General features: G+C 39.1%; 4 protein-coding genes across 9 annotated transcripts; 2 read left to right on the top strand and 2 right to left on the bottom strand.

Moving 5' to 3' along the window:
• Positions 1-1975: 1975 nt before the first annotated feature.
• Positions 1976-7527, top strand: LOC113672966 (uncharacterized). Its single transcript, XM_027189311.2, has 5 exons — positions 1976-2495; positions 3922-4822; positions 5471-6016; positions 6293-6416; positions 6523-7527. The coding sequence occupies exons 1-5, from the start codon at positions 2413-2415 to the stop codon at positions 6735-6737; spliced, it is 1869 nt and encodes a 622-aa protein (XP_027045112.2). The 5' UTR covers positions 1976-2412; the 3' UTR covers positions 6738-7527.
• Positions 7392-10582, top strand: LOC113672969 (leucine-rich repeat-containing protein 75A). Its single transcript, XM_027189315.2, has 4 exons — positions 7392-7523; positions 8271-8389; positions 9108-9436; positions 10232-10582. The coding sequence occupies exons 1-4, from the start codon at positions 7392-7394 to the stop codon at positions 10474-10476; spliced, it is 825 nt and encodes a 274-aa protein (XP_027045116.2). The 3' UTR covers positions 10477-10582.
• LOC113672967 (uncharacterized) lies at positions 8346-13687 on the bottom strand. 6 transcript variants are annotated; one of them, XM_089196507.1, is made up of 4 exons: positions 13445-13581; positions 10885-12268; positions 10281-10326; positions 8346-8716 (listed from the first exon to the last, which is right to left on the bottom strand). In XM_089196507.1, exons 2-3 carry the CDS (start codon positions 12247-12249, stop codon positions 10312-10314), a joined length of 1380 nt encoding a protein of 459 aa, XP_089052633.1. In that variant the 5' UTR covers positions 12250-12268; positions 13445-13581; the 3' UTR covers positions 8346-8716; positions 10281-10311. The 6 variants fall into 6 exon arrangements, with proteins under 6 accessions (XP_089052633.1, XP_089052632.1, XP_089052631.1 ...); XM_089196506.1 differs by having other exon boundaries at positions 12730-13529; XM_089196505.1 differs by lacking the exons at positions 8346-8716; positions 10281-10326 and having other exon boundaries at positions 10573-12295; positions 13445-13687.
• On the bottom strand, positions 13677-17323 carry LOC113672965 (uncharacterized). Its single transcript, XM_027189310.2, has 2 exons — positions 16116-17323; positions 13677-15588 (listed from the first exon to the last, which is right to left on the bottom strand). The coding sequence occupies exons 1-2, from the start codon at positions 17197-17199 to the stop codon at positions 14516-14518; spliced, it is 2157 nt and encodes a 718-aa protein (XP_027045111.2). The 5' UTR covers positions 17200-17323; the 3' UTR covers positions 13677-14515.
• Between the last annotated feature and the right edge of the window lie 492 nt (positions 17324-17815).

Raw genomic sequence — 17815 nt, 5'->3', positions numbered from 1 at the left:
CACCTTTAACTCAGTTGAGTGGCCAAAACAAAATTTCTCCTTATAATACCGATACAATTTTGAACAAAAAAAGGTTAGAGTAGAGAAAAACATCTGTTTGGGTATTCATTATTAGTTGGTCCGATCCAATTCGAACGAACATCAAGGAGGAGAAATACGAATGAGATTTATAAGTGAAAGGGTTAAGTACCCCTTTTTTTTTTATTCCTCCCCCACTCACCTTAGTGGTTAACTCAACTATGACCTCCCTTCCCCCCCCCCCCCGTACCTCTTAAAAAATATTTTGTAATCGTTTAGCATATTGAATTATTCACTTCTACCTCGGTGGCTGATATGTCTCGTAGATTCGCCATCAGACACCAATCAATTTGAATTCTGTCCCAGGTTTTTCGAACAACTCATGAGTATGTTTTCACCAGCTTATGATAACAAAATTTTTGCAAGCCACGAACTAATGGCTAGTTATTATTTGTTCTGAGGGGTTTTTTTTTGGGGGGGGGGACGGGGGAGGGGGTGTTAGAGAAAAGACAATAAATAATAGCTAAATATAACCTCCCGCTGTAATTTAAAGAGGTTTAGTCTCAGCGAGCCTTGGTTGGTATCTGTCTTCCGATCCGCATACCAGTTGGTATAATTGTTTTGTGATTAAATATTCTCGAAACAGTTCAACCCAAATGAATGAAAACGAAGCCGTAAATTGATGCTAGCTGTAAATGCTTTTGCTATTTACTGGTCTTTTGCGCCGGCGTAATTGTAGGTTATTCTGAAATTGATTCACTTGTGTCCCTCTCTAAGTTTTCATATTTTTTCTAGTTTATGCGTTTGTGTTCAAGTGCACCTATAATTTGAAGTTCGTATGTGTTTAAAATTATTATTACACCTTAATTTCGTTACATTTATCCTACAAATTAAACAGAGAATTAAAAGCAGATTTAAAGAAAAATAATTTTAAAAATTGACACTTTGATCGAATTAGAATTAACGTTCAATTTTCACGTGTTTGCCATCTACATAGACCATGTGAAGTACTACCTTCAGTGCAGAAGCAAAATTGATAGCTTCGTTATTATATATTTCCGTCTGTTTTGCGACATGTTACAGTTTATTTGATAGTGTAAAAAATCATATTGAAACGTGTCATGAATATTTTAGTGGATACTATCAGCATTTTCTGACCGGCGGATGTAATTAAGAGTACCTGAGGTTTATCATCACAGAGAGAAAGTAACTTTGAAAAAATTAGTTCGCATCCTCTAAAATATTCAGATCTCGTGTCACGTTTATCAACTGAAAAGGACTTCACTTTGACTGAGTATTTCGAATAAGAAAAGCTCGTATGTGAACAATTGAACTGAATCATTTTCGCCGTTATCCTGACTTCTAACTGCTTTTTTCCCATTCTATTTGACTGATTGATAAACAAAACATTACTTCCCATGGAGCTGAGAGACAACTTTTTTTCGATGAGGTTGAAGATTTTTTTCCAGATGATATTTTATCGTATCACAAGTCATGGAGAGACTTCAATGAATTCAATTCATTTGTCAAACAAGTGTCAGATGTAAATTTTAATTATTTTTGAGGCTGTTTCATATGCATCGCAGCTTAGAATTTTCGAAAGTTTACCGCGCCCATCTTTCCAGGACTTGGCATGGAAATCGAGGCCAGAGGGAGCACTGAGACACAGTGACCACTATCTCACTAGTAATGCTTGATTTTCTCTATAGCCACTCTTAAAGAATTGTCTACCCTCCGATTCGTTTTCTTGCATAAAAGTAACGTACATATTCGTGGGAGAAAGCTTAGCTATTAGTTTTACTTACTTTTAATTTCATTTTTCAAGCATTTGTAAACAAGCAGCGTTCCTTATTTGCTTTCAAGTATTCAAAATGTTTGAGCAAGGCATTAGCAAAGCGAACAAAGTGAACAATACTTTTTTCATTGTAGCTATTCAAAAGTGACAAGCACATGTGAAATGGCAAGTGTTTGAAGATGCCGATGAAGTTTCTCCGTAAAGATCTTAATAACATTTTGAATGGTTGTTAGAAAAAAAGTAATTGTTGTCTTGGTCCTTTCCATTTCCTATCAATGATGGAGACCCACAATTCAGCAAATATGGTAGTTTGGTTATCGACAGGCCAGCAAAGTTCAAAAGAAAAAAGGCAATCTTTGTGTATTAAAGGCACCTTTTTGTAAACAATGAAAGCAATAACTTTTCCATATGAACGAAGTACTTTTGCTAATCCTACCCCCACAATAAGTCTAATTCCCAGCGGAAGCAGAAACCAAAGTTCGATTTCCATTTTTTAAAGTTGACATTTGATGAATCACTTTTTCTTCTAATTGCACGCAATTAACGCATCGAGAAGCGAAACATCTTTTGCAAACAACACCTTGATTGATGTGGTTGTTATGGAGTGGAAGAACAAGTCAAAACAATCCATAAGTAAATTGATATTGGATGAAGAAGACGGCGCCATGAAGCCAACATTCAGGTACCATGGTTTTGTTTGAATTGCTTGAGTTGAGAACATTACTCGGTTCTTGTATTTCACCGAAAATATCATCCTTCCTTTTTTCCTCGAGTAAATTCTCGAATTCGTTTTCAAAAAAAAATTCGGTACAACGGAACTTGTGTGTTTATTTTGGTCATCATAGATTTACGGCTGTGAACAACTGAATTCGTTATCAAGGCGTGAAGTTTTGTAAATACTTTGATGATTATTTGTACCTTTCCATATAGTGAAAGTTATTGCGTATAAATCAGGACGTTTTTTCGAATCATTTGAAGACCCATTCAGTCGTTATTAAAAATCATCACCAAGCTTTTCGTGGAAGTCGGTCCGCAACCTGTTTTGCGAGGACTTAATTCCATACGTTTTCCTAGCTATCAGGACTAAATATGCTGCATACATTTCGAATGAAGACAACATTAAGTTGTCTTTTGTCCAGCCACAAAATTTACACCATTCTCAAATCTAACTTACATCGGCAAGATTCATATACGAAGTGTACTTTATTTTTCAGCAAGTGAAACTGATCGATCTCGTGAAAAGCGAAATGTCAGTTGCCTATGAGTTTCCTTTATCATTCCACACTATTTCCGATAAAATACGTTAGCTTTCGATTTCAGAACTGATTCAACTTAAGTAACATGTATGTAACTAAAACTTCTCCCCCTTCATCATACAGAAGACTTTAATTTTACGTATGAAAACTGATATCAATGCAGCAATATGGAAAAGGAGGTTCAAAAACTAGTTCCGGTAAACGAAGTGAGGCACCGTCTTCGTTTCACTGGCGACGAAAAGTTTAATTAGTACGAATTTGGAAATAATTTTTCACCAATGCGTTATAAATGATCCAGTTTTGTGTCAGTGCATTTATTTTTGGCGGAGTGGTGTTCGATTTTATAGAGGAAAACATCCTAAAATAAAGAGATATTCAGGGAGACTTAGCAGGTGCAAAATGCAATAAACAGAAATTTGAATAAATATAAATCGCGCTTCTGGCGACATTACTTGACTTCTTATTATCATATGAGTTTTTGTTCGAAAAAGTTGATCACGTCCAACGAAAAATTGTTACGACTAAATAATGAATATATTAAAGAAAATGAGAAGTGTTTATGGGCAGAACTAAGGGTTGCTGCTCTTCATTCAAAAGCTCATAGAAATTCAAACAGGAACAACTTTTTTAAAATTACAAGCCGCATCAACGAGAATGTTTTTATCATGTATTTCCTCACACTCTTGTTAGAATAACGATTTTTCACTATGTGGGTAACTTTTCTTGCACTGTTATAATTGAGTGAAATACATCGCTTTGTCTCAGTGAAGGGGAAGGCAGCGTGATGAACAAAGTCTCTCGTTCGTGATACTGTATTGATAATGATTTAGTTATTGACACTTTCATTTTCAGCACCGTTTCTAGTGACTGGATCCGAGTAGCAATTGGAAAGAATGGATTTGTAGAAGCATTACACGAATTACTTGGTGTAAAACTCAAGACTTCTATCATTTCAGTAGATAGTTCAAAGTCAACAAGTGTTAAGTTTAGAATTATCAACAAACTTCAATATGAGCCATTTTTGGAGGAAAACGAACGGAGAGTATCGGACATAATTCAAATTTATCCAAAGGAGTTTGTGTTCGAACCTTCTGCTGAGCTTGTATTAAGACTGCCGAACTGTGTGGCTCCAAAATCTTGTGGTCAACTGGTTTGCCTTTATTGCAGTAATGTTTGGGTGAGACATGGTATAAAGCATCTCAAATGGAAACCTCTTGACTCGTTTTGCTTTCGTGTAAATGCAGAGAGAACTGAAGCAAGAATCATATGCAGGAAAAGCGGACTGTATACGATCAAAATGACTCAGCATCCCCAGACAACGAAAAATCTGGATCCATACACTGACTGCGAAGTAGAACTAAAGGAATACCCAGGAATTCAAATCAAGTTCCCCGCTGGTTGTGTGTCCCGAAAGAAACCTGTCACATTAGAAACAATTTGCACAGATGAGTTGTACAATCTACCAAAACCTGTCCCAACTTCATCTAAGTCACACAGCACGTGGATTATACCTCAGAAGTGTGATCCAGGGGACCACGACGAAAGTAACTTAGTGGATATTACTTCCAGCCCAGTTGTTCTCGTTCGCCCGTCAAAGTTTCGTTTCACAAAGCCTATTCAACTTACCCTACCCTTGTTGGGAGATGGTTTTGAAGATTTCTTTTCCAGGGAGAACGCGAGGATAGCTGTTTTGCAGAGCAAAGTTTTGGATGAGGATAGGGTTTTATGGAAACATCATTACAGCACACCCGAGGTTAGATTCCCCTCTTTTAAACTCTCTTGTAGTTCAAGAAATCAAATAAGTGTTTTTTTGGTCTGAGCGCATCGTATTACTTTTGGTCATTGCAACGTAAAACAGCTCTGCTGAGATAGTCTTAGTTTTAGTGGAACTAATCAGTTTTATTGCTAGTTACATTAAGTGACAGTTTATGTAAGCCCCCTGGATGTTTGCAAACTAGCATATCTGATACAGAGCTTCAGAAGAGAAGTATATCTTCAAACTCGATTTTCGTGAGGCATATCTCTGACGTAACTGATATAAGAGCTGAGGAGATGATTCACGAGACCCAAAAGCTTTCATTATCATTTAAGATATTTCACAAATTCAAGCTCAGCGTTGCCAGAGGTTTTGTTTGAAGAGACAATATCGAAGTGCACGCCTATCCTTACCTGCATTTAACTAGAGACATAAATAGGGAATTCATAGAGTGATTGGTCCAAAATTCAGTTTCATCTACATTTATGTTAATTGTATCTCGCCCTTAGAAAGGTTAGAGGACCATATCGTGCTTCATTATATTTAAGACTTGTAACGACATAATAACGGTTTCTTTTCTCATCATTATTTTTGATGCTTTTACGCGTAGAGGTAGTTTTATTCATTTCAAATTTTACTCTTAAGATTGAAACTGCTGCAAACGGTTTCAAGATTGCTTCATTTCTAATCACAAGAGGAGGACTTTATAAGCTTGTGCGACGAATATCCAACAACAACCCACGCTACGTTGAACAAATAGCAGGCTGCATTTCAAGAGAACTCCATTATTCCGACAATGACAACAACAACTTCGTCACCACTTCTCTTCGAGGCCTTATGACCGAGATTGCAGAGCCTGGGAAACAGTTTGTCTTGAGAGTGGCTCTCTTTGACAATTCTCAACCGAGAAATCCCGACAAATGCTTCATTTCTGAGGTCTGCTCGCAGCCGCTGACCCTACCCCTTGGTAAGATTCGATTCCTTGTGCGAGGGAGCTTTGCACCTGACAGGGATGCCGCCGACCATACCGAAGAGCGAATTGTCATGTTCACGGGAAAAACGACGTTTGTCGATTTCTATTTGAAATTTAGGCTCAGTGATCCCACAAAGCTTCCTGATTCTATCGGAAAGGTGTCAGTTCACGGAGCTGGAGAAGTGCAGTTCTTCATCAACCTGCACAAACCAACACAGGTATTCATGACCATCACGACCTCTTGAATGTTAAGTAAATAAATGTTTGTAACATTTGTGACACATCTTGGTGAATGAATGGATAACCTGCTTAGCCTGATTTAAAAAAAAAAATTTAGTCCAAATTTATATTATCATGTTTATTAGCATTAACCTTTAAATAGGGGCACAAACTGTATGAGTTATTTTCAGTAGTACATTTAGCGGTCGAAGAGATTATGTGTATAATCTCTTGAGTAGTTATGATTTTCAGCTCGATCGCTCTCCTGCTTTCAGATAGAGGAACTAGATCCTAATGAAAATCCGGCGAGAATTCAAGAAAAAAGAAAACAACCTAAGCAATTACGAAAACGTCAAACTGTGGCAGAATTCAGATCTTTAAGAGAGACAACCATTCAAGGCAAGTCAACTTTTATTTGCTGAAAGTGAACAAACCATTATTCATAGTATACTATGATTTTAAAAATCATTCTTATCCATTTCTTTATTATTCATTTCCTTTACAGAAGATGACGAGGTTTCTTCTTCTCCTGATACCAGTTTGAAAGCTCGCCATTCTTTTCCAACTTTCTCCCAACCAGTTCTGAACTCTGCGATATGCACGAATTCTGCACAGAGTACAGAAACTCTTCCGGAAATTTCATGTGATCCATTGACACCATCCCGCGCCATTATATTTCAAACGGATGAGTTGGAGCAGGACTGGGGAGAGCTTAGATAACTCTTGTTAGAACATAATACTCCTTTACATTCACAGATGGTTAGAAGTGGAATTATAATTCAACTTTGAGAACCTCAAAATCTCTCCGACAAACACCGTGCTTTTCGAATATGATAAACATAAACTTTTTCTGGTATGGTACGTACCATTTGAAACAGTTGATTTCTATAGATTTAAGTTTCAGAACGTGATCAGCTCTAGTGATTTAATTTGAGCCTGAGATGTTCTATCTGCTGCCAAAGAGAATTTTTTTGGTGACCAATCGACCGTTCATCGTGTATATTCATCAGTTTCAGACAGAGGCACGATTTACTGTTAGAGTTTTGCACAATGTGCCGCGCGCGCTGGCCTTCTCCTCAACTCGCACTTACTAGATAGTGTGTATTAACCCCCCTTCCTCCACCAAGTGGAGGATAAAAACATGTCATTTTACTAATGTACTATTATGTGCGATTTTTTTGGGATTTTGCTGGACCCTGATTGGCTGTCAGCTTATTACATTTCATGAGAAAACTCGCCAATACTTTCGCGCGCGCATAAACCTCACCAAGTCCACGCGCGCTTATTCGAACTTTGTGACGTTTTCTCGTCTCGCGCGGCTCCAGAAAAACGATTTTCAGTAGAAATGGAAGACGAGATATAAACATTTTAACAATGTCTTGCTGCTCATCGGACTCAGTTCGTGATAAACTCCAGCCTTACCAGTTGCGCGCTCTCTACGTAAGACAGATTGCTCGACTCTCTCAAAAGGGAATATTTGGAGAAGCAATAAATGTATTTAAAGAGGTAAGCTTAGATTTGTTAATCGCGAATAAACAGTAACCGCATGCTGCTTAGCTGTCGCGTAAACACAAGTTAAAACACTCAGTTATGACCTGTTGAATGGTTACTTTTTATCATATCAACCAGTTCTTTTCCTTCGCCACCTCTGAGAGCAAATAAATTTGACATTGTAGGGCAATAATTATTCCTTTAATAGTTAACATGAACAGCAGTGCGCTTCAAAATCACAATTACGTTGTCTGGCATTGGTGATTGCGATGGTATAAACAACATATTTTGTCGATAATGTAAAAGCGTAGCCAAGAGACCTAGGTAAGATTGCATCTGTGACTTCTGCAGAAGGCCAAATTAATTCGTTTAGGAAAAGCCTTGATCTTTTTTAAAAGCAAAACAATTGACAAAATCCTACTGGCTAATGTCTTTGCTAAGTAGAGAATTAAGCTAAACGACTGGATCTCACTACTCTTTACAACATCGCGCCACTTTCTCGGCCAATCAGATTAAAGAAATAAACCAATCACGACTTGGTCACTCGCATTTTACTATTACTTTGAGTCAGTGATAGGCTGCTAATGACTCCCTCCTCCGTTGTCGATGGCAGTTGTGATTATTTCAGTTTTGCTTTTACGATAGTCAAGCGAAAAGAGTTCTTATGGGAGATCCAGTCTCTCCACCTGTTACTCTCTTGCTTTATTATCCACATGGTAAGTGCTTCCTTGGCAAAAAGTTTGAATTTTCTCCTGCGTCTAGATTTCAAAGAATCTCGGGGTAAATTCAAGGACTAAAAGGCTCAGTAATCTGGCTATGCCGGATCTCCTTAGCGCTAATGAATTCCTTGTTGATCGGGATGCACATCGATATTTACAAAGGTAAGCTTAAAGTTTCAAACTCCCGTTAGCACCCAAGGTGTCAATCTTATTTGAAATCCTCTTGATATATCTCTGTCAAAGTTCTGCTGTGTTTGCATGTGCAGCTTAAGACCGTTAACAATATCGCTATCATCCATCACCAAATGACCAGCATTTTATCGTTCAGTGTCAGCCTTCATTATCACCTGTGCCCGATAACTTCGTTCATCACAAATGTCTCTTGCATTGCCTTACCTCACTGAATTTAATGTCTGAAGGTTTTTAATTTTTGAAAGGAGCATTCTGGATGAGCTAAACTTTGCACTGGAAGCAAACTCCACCAAAAATCTGTCGAAAACAAATAGAAAAACATTGCCACCTTTACGTAAGGTCTTGACTCATCTCCATTTGACAATGAGTTCAGTTCCACTGAAAATACTAACTTTCACACTTCACAACTATAAAGAAAGATCTCGAGCCCCTTCCAAGAAATGAGTTTGGGGAAACTTTACATCGGAAACAATGAATTACTGTCTTAGAGTCAGGTATTCAATAACGTGTGGGTTTCCACGTCAATTGGTCCCCATCCACAAGTTTTTTTGTTTGCGCGGAAGGGTCGTTTTCAGAATTTTAGGCTCATTTTATTCATAAAATTTATTTTTTTGTGAAATGATACGTTCTACCCAATTAAGAATAACTTAAAAAAAAAAAAAACGCTTAGCCCCTAAACCTTTCTTAGACTTCAGGAGGCACTTCTCGATAGAAATGGGCGCCAAATCTGCCACATATGCAAACTGCTTCTTAAACACTTTGACTTCGACCCAGCGAGTGACATCGTGGATGACCTTGAAAAAGCCAACAAAGTGACATTGTCGAAATCCAATCTGTCAGCCATCAGCATATATGGCCTGGACTTGTCAAAGACGAAAAACATGAAGAAGCTCACGGCACTTTTGTTCAGATGTCCCAATGTTAAGAAGATAGAGCTGGTGTTTTGCTCGTTAAACAATGTTTATGCTTTGAAGCTGCTTGATGTCACTATGACACTGAAATCTCTTTATTTTATGGGTAAGTAAACGAATTCCTTGGCAAACATCGACAGTAAGAAACACGACACAAGCAAGTACAATCAAATCTAAACCAAAAAATGTTCAGGGGGCTTAAACTTTGACGGAAATTATTGACCGAAAATAAGACTGCAGGTTGAGACGATACTAATTAAAACAGTCGTAACCTTTGAGCTCAGACTGCTAAAATTCACAAAGATGAAAACTGAATAAATACACAAGGGTCATTGCGTAACTCCAACCCCCCTTCCCCCTCCCCTCAAATCCCTTTCCTGCCTTCCACCCTATTAAAAGCCCGCCTCTGAGGTTAAACTCGTATTACGATATTTGGACATTTGGAGAACTTGACATTCTAAAAAGACACTGACTACAACTAAGAGAGAGGAAAGCTTTATCGAGCTTTTTTAAAAAAAGATGATATTGCTCTTTCCTTATCAAAAAAAATATATATAAAAAAAAAGAAAACAGTCATCCAGAGCGCTGCGATAACGCAGTGGCGAAGACAGTCGCCTCCCACCTCTTAGACCAGAAATCGATTCTCGATCCTGGCTTCACTTGTGGATTGTTTGTTCTCATATTTTTTCTGAAAAGTTTTCTTGAATTCTGTTTCTGTCAGCTCTGCCACCACGCTGCTCTTCTGGAAAGACCCGTGCTTAATCGACGGCAGCTATTGTGTTTTTTCTACATAGTGAAGCCAATATTCAACTGCCCAACTGTTTCAATTTTGGACAATTTAGTAGTCATCTTGGAATCTTAAGTTCTCTATTAATTATTTTTGATTTTTACTTCTTTTTAGGCTTACGCGGCAATCAAATTGATATGAAACTTGTGCTTAAGCTTCTCACCTTGTTAAAAGACCCAAAATACTTTCCCAATCTATTGTGGGTAGAGCTACGAAACAATAACGGAATTATTACCATTCCCAGCCAGTTTGTTCAGCTCCTAATGGAGCGAAGAACACAACTCATTGCTTTAAAAGACACTGATGAGAAAAAAAAATCTATAAGTGTTCAAGACGCCATAAATGGAAAGGTAGTTTAAATTATCTTTAGGAACTTTTATCCTTATATATAGATGTTGTATTCCTGTGTTAAAAATATTCATATAAAGACTAAGTGTAACAGGCGTTTGCACTTATCAAGATTAACACGTTTTATTGTTGCTATACACGGTTTATTACAAAATGTGTCTATACACATCACTGAGTGTTTAAATGATTAAATCATTACTAATTGGAAACTTAGGAATTTGCGATGCAAGCGTCTAGGTGGGAAGTGAAAGACATTACATTATACACTTAAGGACCCGCCTAGCCTAGCGACTTGATATAGTTCTCACCATGAATAGCACAAATTAAGACATTTTAACAAATTCACTATAATCGATCTCCCCATCTCCATCCTCGTCAAGAATTTCCATAAGTTTATCAAGGTAGAAGTCGCTCATTACCCTTAAACGCTTCATTCCATCGATGAACTCCACTCGAGACAGGCTGTCACGAAATTGACAGTCGGGATCCAAGCGTTTAAACAAATCTGACGCATGAATCTTGTTTTTGTCCAAATATATCTTCAGGAAGTCAAATGGATTAGTCTCTTTCTTCTTGGACACGAAACAGTCAGATTTTTTACAGCCATGATGTACAGTCAGCCCTGATCGATTTTCTAAAACTTTTGCAAGCAGAGTTTCACAATCTTGATCGAGCTTTATGTCTAAAATCGCCAGGATTTTCATCGCAGGGGCCCCATTCTTATGCAGCATTTCCAATAGCTTATTAACGCCCTGGCAAGCATTGAAGATCAAATTATGATTGAGTATTAGCACTTCCAGCTTCTCACTTCCCTCGAGACCTTTCGCAATGTTTTTGATTCCTTCGTCCGAGATTCGATTGTTGCTTAGGTTGAGTTCTCTGAGTGCTGAGTTTCGTTTTAGAGACTCCCCAAGCTCTGCAGTGCCAGTGTCATCAAATCCATTCCAAGAGAGATCAAGATTTTCCAGTGAATCATTATACCTCAGGCTCTTCGAAATAGCCTCAGCACCTCTTCTTCGAATATGGTTCCAGCTTAAGTTTAGCTCGAGGAGAGCATTGTTGTAAGTAAGTGCAGTTCCAAAAGAAACACCCGATTCTTCAGAAAACTTGTTGTAGCTCAGGTTCAAACTTTGTAAAGAGCTATTGTTTTCTATTCCCTCGGCCAATAATACAGCTTCTTTTTCCCCAAGAACGTTTCCAGACAAATCTAATTTTCTAATAACCGTGTTACTCGGCAGAGCTTCTGCTATGGCGACAATTCCTTCTCGCTTGATATTGTTGTTGGCCAAGTTCAACTCAGTAAGGGCTCTGTTTTTTGACAGAAGTTTTCCCATGTAAATTCCTCCTTTGATATTTAGCTCGTTAAACGCAACGTGTAGCTTGGAGGTTGTTTTGTTCCCCAAGAGGATGGAGGCTATGGCTTTTGTCCCCATTTCTTTCAAAAAGCGATGGTTAATCTTGATCTCCTCATGACCAATCTCGTTCCCAAATCGAGACACGGGGATGACTCCCAACGAGTCACACAATTTGAGGTACGTTTCCTTGTCGGAAGTAGCTTCATCACCCTCGCTATCAGCGATATCATCGTCCTCGAGGTCTGTATCCCAGTGAGAGCTAGTGAAAGACTTCGTTTCATCTTCCTCGTCGACCCTTTCATCTGACCGCAAAAGGGCAAGGGTAGAATCTACTTGCTTTATTGTACTCGAGGCACTAGAACAGGCCGATCGTAAACTCGGCGCTTGGTTGTTGGAGCGACTATCCACTATTGAGTGTGCTCGTGGCATGTCGGCCTCCTTTTATCACCTGTCAGTGAATTGTATTTTAACATCACTTGGCGATGAAATGGAACGGTCAAACAAAATAATAAGTAAACTGTTAATCAGGGAGGGTATGATGATTTCAAGATGTTCACAGGTTTATTTTTAGCCCGTTCCGGACAAGTTTGATCAAGTTTGTTATTAGTTTTAACGAAACACGCCGAGGAACTTTACCTTTGTTTGTTAAACACATTTCTCGAACCACATGTGTAAACAAAATGCTTATTCCAGGTATGCAAAATCATTTGCACGCACGCAAAATAATAATGTTAAGAAAACGTTGACTATTGGAGACTTGCAACACCAATTTAATTCTCTTGTATCTTAGGGTTTCATTTATGACGGAAGTATAGTCAAAATGAACTTAAGTTCTTGTAGGTAAACGGTTTTAATTGTTTTTCTAAGCTGTTGGCCAAAACACATCCAAAAACAATGTAGTGAACTTACTCTCAGTCAGAGATTCATCCTGCCCGGTTTTAGTGCCAGATCTCAGCGTAGAATATCCCAGCGTATTAGATATGTGAGATTCTCGGGCGGTTGGTTTAAATGTTAGAATAGTAAACGAAGTGCGAGAGGCTAGTTGCTAGGCTAACTTTGAACTCTTTTAATTAAACAATTTATAACCAATTCATTGTCATTGATAGCTTTGGGATTAGCACCTTTTATGTGGGCTTCTCTAGAGACCGCCGCATTTGATTAATTGTTTAATTACAATAATAGTAAGATCTTTTGAAACGGATTAAAACAGGAGGTTTTGTTTGGAGGTAAAAAACATGCAAATATGTCACTCCAGATATAATAGACATAAATTTTTTTACCCTAAACACGAAAGCCATTAGAATAGATCTATATGTCTCACTCATGCATGTTGGATCTTCGTGTAGCGAGAGATGCATTTCTCAGTCCTGTATGTACCACGTATCATTCAGTAAAACCTACAGTGATTGCGCTGTTGTAAGACAGAGGTGGTTTCAAATCAACTGAAGGATACGTTACAAGCGAATCAGAAAATATATATTATCATAATCTCTCGCCGAAAAGCTATTCTAAGAAGGTTAACTCGATTAAATTCAAGAGATATTACCGATATTTGCTATGCTAGCTATTTCAGTCTGTAATAGACAGGGCAGTTTGTTAACTTTAAACATAGAAATTTTCTTACCTAGTAGCCATAACCAAAAACTTCACTCCTCGAAAAGATATACTCCCAAATCTATTCCTTCTACATGTTGAATGATTTGTGCCATTTCAGTTGAGTAAGGCATAGGTAATCATTGAAGTCTTTCTTTGTGATGAGTAATAATTTAGTAACAGATCTAAGTGGGATTAATATCAAGTTCACGGATAAGAAGACAACTCTTACATGTGTAACCACACAGACACACAACCAGTCATCCATTATTCAATCTACGTTTATGGCCGATGCAAATTACGAGTTAGTTTACACTACTGTACAAACAATAAAACGATACAGCTCGTCAAGTATAACATTTCATGACAATATTTGCATCGTTTTTCGATCTCATTGACTTCTGCGGTAAATTATGTCCACTTTAATAGCAAGCTAAAGCCTATATGAAGTGCGTCTATCAGGCAAAATCGTAGTACTGATTAATTTGGGTGAAAAAACTGGGAACAGACGGGTAACAACGTCCAGGACAGCAAGAAAACGAAAAAATAAACAAACAGAAATGTGTTATGGATTTAGGTATAGCATTAGTAAGGTCAAGATAAACATGAGACCCCTCGTATTACATTAAATTTGTAAAGGTTCGTTGGGGGTTGAGTGAGTAACGCTTTTCCTCCGGAAAAAAAATCGCCATTTAGCTGTTTAATGTTCACAGAGCAAAAGAAGGTGTCGGGTGTCTAGCGTGTTATCAGATGGTTGGCATCATCTACCTTTTAACCAGGCGGACCAAGATGATTGGAATTTGTTCTAAATGCACTCATGCATTCTACACCTGTTAAGGATCAGTAGCTGTAACTGCATCCTAACAGCACGGCTTTACCACGCGTTCTCACAAATTACTCTGCGCTATGCGAAACAGATCCTATTTCGTTGAAAATGAATGAATTTCCCTTGTTTAATTACCCCACTGATTGGAAATGATTTTGAGACGTTTTCCATTGTCGCAATTTTGATTTGATTGTGTCGACTTCTATTCTGACTTTTAACAGGCACATCTGAAGAACCCTGGCGCGCTTTCTTTAAAAAGTCTTACTGATCGTCCTTCTAGTCCTTCGGCTTTCTTTCAACTGGTCTGTTGATGCGATGTCTCTTATCTTCTCCAGCCATCGCCGCTCTACGTGCACCTTCTGCTGTTTTAGCCTCCACCGTGATTGGTCCGAACCCCACGGACGAGTTTATGAGCGTCTCTCCTTGAGAACTAGGGACTTCTTCAGTGGAATAAGATCCTTCTTGCGAGATTCTCTCGCGGCCTAACACTTCTGGTTGTATTCCATCTAGGGCGTCTTCTTCTCTAAAGTTGTGTAGTCTCCTTCGGTATTGAGGTCTGTGGAAAAAACGTCGCGGATAGCTTGGGAAACCAAGTCTCAAGGGACGGCGAAATTGTGATCGGTCTTGAAGGAGATCACTTGATGTAAGACCTTGCAAAGAGCCGTAATCAGTTCGAGGACGGGTGAACGCACCCGTAATTAACGGTGACATTAAACTTTGAGAGGCGAAAGGTTGCGATAAAGCTGCTAAAGCTGATGGCGATCTTCCAACAATGCTGGAGGAACCCATTGATTCAAGTGGTGTCACCAAAGATGGCGTCATGTAGCGCAGTGGTGTTGAGGTCAGGGGAAGGAGACCAAGCTGTTGAGCCCCTGGTATTCCAACCGGCTGCTGCATACCCGTTGGTTGCATGCTAGTATCCTGCAAAGCAAGCGACTGACGGGTTAACGGTTGCTCAGGTAGCATCTGCGGCTGAAGCTGTAGTTGACGTAGTTGTAATGATTGTGGTTGCAAGGCCTGCTGAGTATATGATGATTGCAGTGGCTGTAGTTGCTGTAGAGTCTGCAGAGCAGGCGTTAATATCATCTGCCGCTTGTAGTCTTGGTCATAGTCACCTTGGAATAAATTGTCCATGCCGTCGGGATCGTCAGTAGTTAGAATCGGTTCAACTAACGCTTGTCGCTTCACTTTTGCTTTTTTATTTGTGTCATCCTGATGATCATGCTTCTTGTCTTCCTTACCCGGGGCTTTAGGAACCTTGGATCTGCTCACCACTGCAGGTGAGCCCTGTACTAGAGAAGAAAGGTCGAAATATCGGGCCATAGGTTGTTGCCCAACTAACGACGCCCCTGAAGAAAAGTAAAGGAGCAAAATGTTATTCATGCAAATTTACGTGCCGAGGAATTAAATTTGGGCCTGATTTTAGAAACGGGTCCTAAACAAGCCCCTGTGTTTGATTACTAAATGATGGCTTTCACACACCTAGCCCTGATCATAATGACTATTTAAAATAGACTAAATTAAAACAAAAACGACTGAAACAAACGACAAAAGCAAAAAAACAGAAAAAAAAACATCAAAACGGTTGAAATTATAGTATGGCTCTCAAAAACAATATTCCACATTTCTTTAACGCATCAGTGATAACAATGAAGTATAAACATTTACGTGCAGGATTATTTTTTTGGAAAGAAATAAAAAGAGGTAGAAGTACTCTTCACCCTATTCACATCTCTGTTTGTTATCTTTAAACCATTTTTTCCATTGCAAATATTGACTTAGCTACATCAAAGTTATTATTTACATCCACAAATCAAATACGATGCTTCAAGCAGCAACAATAATTCGGTAACGGCTTATATCTTAGCAAACATACCAGGTACACCGAGAAATCTATTGGTTTGGGGAAGTGACGCCTGAGTGCCATACAGCTTAGCCAATGGGGAGGGTATGTAAGTTCTTGTGTAACCCATCACTGCGCCACCAAACGGCGGAGCTCCCAAACCTAATTGTCCGAGTTGAGGGTCAGTGCCATCAGTATTCATGCGGAGGGCGCCGCCAGCGCTCATTACCCCACCATATCCAATGTCTTGTAGGGAATGCAAACTTCTTTGCCTTACAAGCGAGTTATACATGTTGGCGAGGGCATTCAGTTCGCCGTAAAGCCTCTGATATCTCTGCAGTATATCAGTTGTATCTGTGCCTCTTGAAGTACCTGCCGAGGGCAAAAGACTTCTAGACATCCCCGACTCTTGTAGACCTTGCTGAGGAGTGAGCTGTGGTGATGATGCAAATAATCCTGTTTGAGGATTTTGACGTAAACCGTAAACTCCGAGTGGTGCACTGACAAGAGAACCGTACTGAGGTAAGGCTCCATAGCCGTAAGCTCTGGGCGCGCCGAGGCCTCCTACGGGAGCAAGGGATGATGGTTGCGCAAACTGCGGAACTGCTGAGATAAACTGTCTCTTATGAGATTCGGATGCCTTCTTGTGATGTTTTGAGCGAGGAATATCAGACTTGTGCGTTCGAAGTTGAATTTGATCTTTCCGTGGTCTGGGAAACTTGTGTCGTTTTATCCCATTATAAAACCAGTCGTGACCGAAGGGAAAGTGAAATCCGTCATGATAAAACATGGCCGCATGGTGATGGATAACTGGTGGAGGTGCATAGTGTTGGGCAAGATGTATCGCTGGATGAAATATTGGTACAGCTGGGGCACCCGGCTTTGCTACCACTTGAAGAGAGGCCGGCTTAGCGTTGACTTTTACTCCAGCTGGGTTGGCATTGACTTCGATTTCAGCGGCTTTGTCATCAACTTGAAAATGTGACGGTTCACCAGTTTGAGTCACTGTTCCGCCACCTTCAGGTAATGGTCTTGGTTTAACGCTCCCATTATAAGCCAAAAAAAGAATAAGACATAATGTCGCGCGAAATCCGTCGGCAGAGCAAAACCATTTCATACTTGTACACCAGCAAGACAATTTCTGTTAATTTACTTGCTTCAAGAAAGATAACATATCTATTATTCTCGGTAATATCAACTGCGAAACCAAGAAAGTTCTAATTCCAAAATTTCGCCGGATATCTTAAGGTGAGATCATGTCAGTGGTAAATAATAAATGGCCTTTAGCCCAAATTGCAACAAGTGGCTTAATTCTTAAAAGATCACTTTTTCAGTCATCATTGTTGTAAACGCCAATTTATTTAGACGGCGATCGTTATTCTCATAAGCTTATAAAATCGAAACGCGGGTCGCTTATGAAGGTAGGAGTGAACTTGAGACAAATAGTTTCAATCAGGAAAGAAAACGAACTAAAACGGATATTAAATTTTGGCTACAAAAAACGCCAGAGTTAGTACAGAGAATCGAAAACAGCCTAAATTGGGGAACCGAACTCTTTGTTTCTTTGTTAACCTGTTTTAATCAGGTAATTTTGAACTTTATTTCTATGTAAGTTTACAATTGACTGGGAGCGGAAAGACGGCGAGGCATCCACACTGCACAAATTAGCATATTATACAGGATTTAAAATCTTCGAACGGCTGAGCCGATAAGACTTTTAAATCGGTTTAGTA

The sequence above is a fragment of the Pocillopora damicornis genome, chromosome 2, assembly GCF_964200805.1.
Source record: "Pocillopora damicornis chromosome 2, jaPocDami1.2, whole genome shotgun sequence".
NCBI classification, from domain to species: Eukaryota; Metazoa; Cnidaria; class Anthozoa; order Scleractinia; family Pocilloporidae; genus Pocillopora; species Pocillopora damicornis.
The sequence above is the reverse complement of the archived record's forward strand: the minus strand, read 5'-3'. Positions and strand labels throughout refer to the sequence as shown.